This window comes from Silurus meridionalis, chromosome 2 (assembly GCF_014805685.1).
Source record: "Silurus meridionalis isolate SWU-2019-XX chromosome 2, ASM1480568v1, whole genome shotgun sequence".
Lineage (NCBI taxonomy): Eukaryota > Metazoa > Chordata > Actinopteri > Siluriformes > Siluridae > Silurus > Silurus meridionalis.
Genome location: NC_060885.1, coordinates 13,730,916 through 13,739,151, shown reverse-complemented (window position 1 = coordinate 13,739,151; position 8,236 = coordinate 13,730,916). Strand labels below are relative to the sequence as shown.

Here is an 8,236-nt window from a genome sequence, read left to right as displayed (position 1 = left end):
ATATTTTAACTTACTTTGTTCAGAGTGTCACATTGCAGTGGATCTTTCCTGGACAATGGGCTTGAAATGGTAAAGAAATTTTAATTTTTTCTTTTGTTTCAAAACCAGATGCTTGAATACAGAATTCAGTTATTGTGATGGGGATGTTAGTGTGACCTATTGAAACAGCTTCGAATTAGTCAAATCCAGTCAGATATTAGATCAGAAATGAAAACATTTATTAAGCAGTATTTTTTCTGAAATCTATGCGACTACGGTTATGCATTTTACTGACATTTTCTGTATTTATGAACTTCAAATACTTTGTGGTGTCACATCATATGAATAATAAAAAAGGCAGCCTACAACTGACTGGAATTAAATAGAGTAATTGTGATTATCCAGTGTAGACCAAGTAGGTATGCAGGTGCTTCACACCACTCCTGGCAGATATCCAGGTTTCACAGACTCACAGGTATACAGCAGGATATCTGTTTATGCATGCTTAATAAACTAATCAGGGTTTATAAAATGCATTTATTTATTGAAACTGTTTCTATTGACATGAAATTAAATAACCATCCTGTATATATATCAGGGGAAACAGCCAACTTTATTTGCAGTCACATTACAGCATGGGATTTTTCCAGGAGAATGGCTCATTAGCATTAAAGCAAAAGCATTAGTGTGCCATCCCACAGCTCAAAACTCAAAACATCACACAGTTGCATTAGAGCCATTCTAATGAATATAAGATAACTAATAAGAATCCAATACTAACACTTCAGATAACCACAAGGAAGTATCTGACATAAAAACTAATCAAATGAATAAAATACTGAAGAGAAGAATGCAAAATGGAGTAATGAACATGTTATGCTTTTCAAAATAAGTTCTGCTCAGGAAGGTAACTATTAGCTCAGTTAAAAGGGAAGCATTTCATAAACAAAAAATCTCAAACATTTTCCTGGCCCCTGTCCAACACTTCTACTCCCATCTTTCTCTCCCAGTCCTTCCCTTCTTTCTCTCACAAACAAAAGGAAAAGAGGGTGAAACTGTGGAACTGAAGGGAAGGATACAGGGCAAACACACAGTGAGAACTCTGACATCATCAGTGATGTCATTAGGAGGCCTGCCAAGTTGGCAGGAGCGTGCGTTTCCATAGAAATTTGATTGGTCTGTTGATGCAAATTCACACTTCTTCAGGTCTCTAGGTGTCCTCCTCCTCATCTCCTCCCACTGCTCTCCTCCTCACAGTGTCCTCTTTTACACCTTCGCTGCTCCACTTCTCCCCACTTCCAACATATTCATCTTCATCCTCCTCTTCTTCTCCATCAGCTTCCTGCTCTTCCTCCAGCTGCTGCCGAAGGCGTGCCTGCTCCATTGCGTGCCTCTCTGCTCAAACACACAACACACAGCAAATCCTTAAGTCATATACCAAAAACACAGAGGAATGTCATTTGGTCATTTTAAGGTACCAGAGATGCTTTTTAACACACTCACTATGATGGTAGGCAGAAGAAGAAAAGCGGCGTGATGGAAATACAAAATCAGCGAAAAACACCAGCACCTGTGGGGAAAAAGACAGAGAGATGAAGAGAACATTTCTAGGTATATCTATCAAACCTTAACCTTTTGGTTAATTGACCTTTGTGAAGAAAATCTGGATAAATCCAGGTTATTGTATACATTTTTTATTATTATTATAGAGTAACTTCCAGTAAGGGTCTTAACAACCTCTTCACTTAAGTAAGACATTTGGCATCAGTCTGTAAAGCTTAGAGTTTGAAAAATCCCACTGTGTTCCAAATGGTCGTAAAGTGACAGTATTTATATTAGTAATTAAGTAGTCAAATTCCATTTTACATCATCACAGTCAATTTCTGTTTCTAAATGTTTGAGATTTCCCTTTGGTGGAAATTATCACCAAAACACAATCAGTAAATCACATGCCAATAAAAATGTAGATATTAGTCTGTCATCTATCCTTCCTATGGCATTTGCCCCTTGACTGATGTACAGGGTGGCCTGTGAGGACTCTTCTAACACACGGGTCACTACTCACGCGCAGTCAAACGTGTGCGAGCTACTGCAAAACTCCAGCAGGCTAAGTATCTCCACTTATTTATGCGATTCAGCCTTTTCCCAAATGAAGATTATTAAGTACAAATACCGCTTACACACAGTATCTCACAAAAGTGAGTATACCCTTCACAAGGAACAATACTATAGAAATGAAACTTGGATATATTTAAGAGTAGTCAAATGTATAGCTTGTATAGCGGTATAGATTTACTGTCCTATAAATTATATTTGTTTATATATATATATTATTTTTTTTATATAAAATTGTATGTATATGCAATGGTGTGAAAAAGTGTTTGCCCCGTCCTGATTTTTTTTTTTTTTTGCATGTTTGTCACACTTTAATGTTTTAGATCATCAAACTAATTTAAATATATGTAAAAGATAAGTGAACAGAACATGCAGTTTTTTAATTAAGGTTTTTATTATTGGGGGAAAACAAAATCCAAAACTACATGGCCCAGTGTGAAAGTGTTTGCCACCTAAACCTAATAACTGGTTGGGCCACCGTTTGTGATAACTTGCAATGAGTCTGTTACAGCGCTGTGGAGGAATTTTGTTCCACTCATCTATGCAGAATTGTTATAATTTGGCCACACTGGAGGGTTTTCGAGCCTACACCGCCTTTTTAATGTCATCACAGCATCTCAATAAAATTCAGGTCAGGTCAGGACTTTGACTAGGCCACTCCAAAGTCTTAATTTTGTTTTTCTTCAGCCATTCATAGGTGGACTTGCTGGTGTGCTTTGGATCACTGTCCTGCTGCAGAACCCTTTGATGAGTCGTCGTTGTGCTCTTGGAGTAATTTTGGTCGGCCGGCTACTCCTGGGAAGGTTCTCCACTGTTCCATGTTTTTGCCATTTGTGAATAATGGCTCTCACTGTGGTTCACCAGAGTCCCAAAGCTTTAGAAATGGCTTTATAACCTTTTCCTGACTGATAGATCTCAATTACTTTCTCTCATCTGTTTCTGAATTTTTTTTTGGATCTCAGCACGGTGTCTACCTTTTGAGGATCTTTTGGTCTACTTCTCTTTGTCAGGCAGGTCCTATTTAAGAGATTTCTTGATAGCGAACAGGTGTGGCAGAAATCAGGCCTGGGTGTGGCTAGAGATATTGAACTCAGGTGTGATAAACCACAGTTTTAACAGGGGGCAAACACATGCACACAATGTATCCCTACTGGAAATAGTTGTTACAAACCTAATGTTGAATGTTGAGTATCAGTGAATCTGTGTGTGATCTTACCAGTCCAAGGGTGAGTCCCGATAAGAGAGTTACTAAGCCGAAAATTACATAAGAACCCCAGACCGGAATTCCGACTTGCTCTGTCAGGTAGGTGTGGCATTGCTGTAACACATCAAAATGTTACTACATGCCAGAAACAATATCCTTAAAAAAAAAAACTATTAATAACAATAAAGAACTCGAAGGCTTGAGAAATGTTGCCAAAAAAATACTTATTACCAATACGATAGGATGGATTTACGTTCTCTGTAAAATACCATACGAGTATAAAAATGTTGTCGATTAAAATAAAACTGTTCGTACCCTGATAAACATGGACAGCTTAAAGAGAGCTGACATCATATTCATCCTAAAAACAGAGCACAAAATAATTATATACATTTATAATAATAAATATAATATAAATATAATCAACTCCAGAATTACTGTAACACTAAGTAAAGCTATGAAAGTTTATGAAGTTGTGAAAAAGCCTTTGTGGATAATTAGCTAAATATCATATTTGTATACTTAAAATCTCTCAATATTATTGCCACCAATGCATTTACTAATTTAGTATCTCCTTGCTAAATATAATAGTTCTGTGTCAATGCCTACAATTTTTGATTTGACAGGAGGATTCAGAGTAAGAGTACTCCTTGTAACTTAACTATGCTGTGAGGCAGCAGTGCTACCCACCATCAAAATGCCCTAAAAGGAAACAGAAGAGTCGGAGACACACAGTAAGATGGTGCTTACATGAAAGAGGAAGGACCAAACCAAGTGGAAATAGGCTCGATGCTTTGCCATTTTTTCTCATCAATGAAACTCAGAAAGTCTTCTTTAGTGCGTGCACCCTGGTACCGCCGAAACACTCCATCTTTACAGCTGGAGTGCACATAATACACAAAGCATATATCTTAGCTTACCATGAAACATTTATACTTTTCAGCAGACAGATACACACCCCCCACTCTAACTCCCCAGCATGTGTGTGAGTCATAAGTGGTTATAATAGGCTCATTGTCAGGAAATGAAACTAACCTCAACACACTATCGAGCACATTAAAATACATTACACTTGAGAACCATCACAAAGTTTTTCCTTTTAAATAAAAATATAAGGTGTCACAAGTAGCATGGACTTACTGGTAAATGGTTGGAAGAGCTGTGATGATGAACCTGCCACTCAAACCTGCAACAAAATTAAACATATGAAGGAGATTGTTTCTTAAACACAAACACAAACACCAGATAAAATAAAGTTTAAACAATAAATTTACCAGGCTGCTCAGTTACATCCACTTTAGCGATGCTAACCCCAATGTCCTCACTCCAGTCTGCAAATTCATTCCATACAGGCTGTAGCTGCTGACAAGCTGGACACCACGGAGCATAACTGCCACGAGTGCAAAATTATAATATAATATAAATATAATAAACATGTATTGTTTATAAATGTACAAATAATATCACAGAAAAGTCTTATACAACTCATCACCCACCTCAAGCACTTTAACTTTTTGCAATGCAGTTTCAATATTAGGAATTTTATACAAAATGGTCCCTTTAGGCAATATGTGTGTGCATGTGCATGTGTGTAACCCTCGTATTTTTACTGGTATAAATTAAATAATTCCCTGAGTGACTACAGGAATCTGCCAAATGCCAGAAATATAAATGTTAGCCTAATCTGTTGTACAGGGAGCTAAAAGCTGGGGTGCTGTGTGAAAATGTAAACAAAAACAGAATGCAATGGCTTGGAACACATCTCAGAAAAATTGGGACAGGAGCAAGAAAATTAAGTGTTACTAAATAGATACAGCTGGCAGAACATTTTGCTACTTAATAGGTAGGTTGGTAGCATGATTGTAGGAATGTGTGATATGCTGGTACTGGCAAAATAAGAGTATATATTATATTTCAAATGGTACAATATAATTTTGTTGAATTAGGTATTTCATACGGTGCTGTTCCGAGATTCGCCAGCAAGCGGCAGTGCTTTCCAAATTGGTGAAAAACCGTTAAAAGATTAAAAATATATGAACATGCATTGATTGTTACTTCAGTTGCATTTTTTTACTTTAAAGTCAGAATGTAACGTTAATATGTTCTGTATTTCTTACATTTTGAGACATTCGTTTGCACCATGTTTTTTTGTTACACTTTGGTACAAAGGTAAGATAGGAATCTATTAATTATTATTTTAATAAAATTGTTTTCAATTCACTGTCATCTAAATCTGGTATCGTAGCAAAGCCAAAATTATTTCATCGAGGCATCCCTAAATGACTGGGTATAAAAAGAGTATCTTAAACAGGCAGAGTCTATCAAAAGTTAAGTTTGCCAGAGTTTCACTACTGCATCCGCAAATTACGGCACAATTTCAGAACAATGTTACTCAAAATAAAACTGCAAAGATTTCCCGTCTATATCTCATCATCTACAGTACGCAATCATAAAACTAAATCTCTGTGGGCATTTGGAAGAAAGGTGAACATCAATACTGGATGCCTGTAATCTTCAGACTCTCAGGTGGCACTGCGTTACAATCAGCCAAGGTTTTGTACTGAAAATCATTGCATGGGCACAGAAACATCTCACAGTTCACCATGCCATCCACAAACGCCGATTAAATCTCTATAATTTAAAAAGAATCCATATGTGAACATGATAGAGAAACACCACCATCTTCTCTGGGCCAAAGCTCATTTTAAATTTACAATTAATTTAAAATTTAATGACGGAAAGTGGAAATTGTTCTGTGGTCAGACAAATAAAATTTTTTCATTATTTTTTTTAAACCATAGACACCGCATCCTCTAGACTAGCATAGCTTTGTAATAGAAGAGTCTGGGTGCTGATCTGTCCTGCCTGCAGTCCTGTCACAACCAAAGTCCAAATGACAATATTTGGTGCATGATGAAATGAAAAATATGACAAAAAAGACCAGCGACTGTTGTTTCTGTCTCACTCATGTCTGATACAACATTCCGCTCCTAAAACTATAGCCACTGGTCTCCTCAATTCCCAGACATATTTGGACTGGTGTTAAAAAAAAAAGGGGATGCTACATAGGGGCAACATTTTTGAGACATGTTGCAGCCATCAAATAAATAAAAAATTAAAAAATCACCATATGTATATATTTTTACCCCCAATATAATAGTACATTTTCTCAGTTTCAACATTTGATATGTTTACTGTGTTTTATTGAGAATACTATATCATCATCAATACATATATTATCATATACAAATCATTGTTAATTTACAATTTTACATAGCGTTTCTACTTTTATTTGTTATGCACGATTATTCGAAATTTCGACCTTGTTTATGGGTAAAAATGTAAGAGGTGATAAATGTGACTGAGGATTATTAATTCTGCAATTCATTTCCCTTTTTTCCCCCACAATGGGATCCTATTCAAAGAGCATCACACTCTAATTTATTATTTTTTTTATACATGTAAAAAAGTGTTGAGTGAGAATTTGGTAAACCTGCTCTGAAAACGATATGATATATTGCTCACAGAAGTTAAAAGATATCATTGAGCACACATTGGCTTTCTCTTGCTAATGTCGGCTAACTTGAGAGAGGCGGCAACTCACAATTCTATCATCCATTCCCCAGTCAGGATTTCCTCCCAGTTCACGTCCGTGATCACTCTCAGGTTGTCCCGCTTGGCCGTGACAGGCAGCACTGACAAACAATAAAATACTACGATTGTGTACAGAAAAGAGATAAAGTTTAACTGCAAAACTGTTCTTGTTTCTCTCTTCCTGCCGCTCTCTGAAGACGCCATGTTTAGCAACTTCCGCTTTGGATAGTCGCTGCCGTCCAACTGTAAACCACGTGACATGGTTGTGTTTCAAATGGCGTCGGTGTATTTGTGCACTACGAAGGAGACGACATGAATTATTTCCTCCATCATGTAATGTAAACTACACTTAAAACCACTAGGCATTTGAGACTCCGTGCTGTGGAATGGCCGTCTAACTCAAATGGCCAGCTTTCTCTGACAACTCAAATCTTTTTTTATGAAAACTGCTCTGCGTTTGTTTCTATAATGAGGAAAATATTCTTTTTATAATAGTTTAAAGGGGTTTTTATGCAACTTACAGATCAACAGTACTATACTAAATAATGAACTAATGAACCAATCAATTGAATGAATGAATGAATGAATGAATTCAACCATGTATATTACTAATATTTATAATAATATTACATTGTGTTCTAAACAAATATTTAGACTCGAGACAGTCTATCTATTGAATAGACATTCATGAGTGCAGAATAAGTGTATTAATTCATTAATTACTCCCACCTTTTAGTTGTTGTTGTTGTTGTTGTTGTTGTTGTAGATTATAATGGTTTATAGCTATTGTAAAGACTATTTTGAGAAAATTAGCTTAGGCCAGCTTTACTTAGAATTGAAATAGCTTATGCCAACATCCTCTGGCATTACTTAGTGTTCAGTCATAATTTTAGCATTGTTTAAATCTGTTAATTAGAAATACTTAGTGAAGTAAATATAACCAATCTTACTATATGGCAATAAGTTGCTACTTTATCAGTTGGAATTAGAATTGTAATAGTATGTATATGATAACTAGCCAAACTAAAGTAAAGTAAACTTACATTATGATTCTAAATATCTGGGCGAATAATTTGCTAATGATTTAATATGTGTTGGTTCTATCACAATTTGAGCAAAGGATGTTACGATACTATATACTTTTTCAATCGTACACTCCTGGTTTAGGGAATTAGGGATTAAGAGAAGAGTAAAGAAACGTCATACTACAGTTAGTGAGTTGCCTTGCTCCAGCAGAGGGCAGCAAAACAACATATAACCATTTAATCCGCATCCGCATAGCATGCACATACAAAATGTTTGTATTCCTTTGGGAATACTGCTTGTAGCTTGTAGCTGGGAATA

The 8,236-nt window shown here is 36.1% G+C and overlaps 1 protein-coding gene across 1 annotated transcript; it reads right to left on the bottom strand.

Moving 5' to 3' along the window:
• Positions 1-573: 573 nt before the first annotated feature.
• Positions 574-7,167, bottom strand: tmx1 (thioredoxin-related transmembrane protein 1). The gene is made up of 8 exons (XM_046866085.1): positions 6,903-7,167; positions 4,573-4,688; positions 4,439-4,484; positions 4,049-4,177; positions 3,614-3,659; positions 3,311-3,412; positions 1,483-1,549; positions 574-1,374 (listed from the first exon to the last, which is right to left on the bottom strand). Exons 1-8 carry the CDS (start codon positions 7,151-7,153, stop codon positions 1,190-1,192), a joined length of 942 nt encoding a protein of 313 aa, XP_046722041.1. The 5' UTR covers positions 7,154-7,167; the 3' UTR covers positions 574-1,189.
• Positions 7,168-8,236: the final 1,069 nt, after the last annotated feature.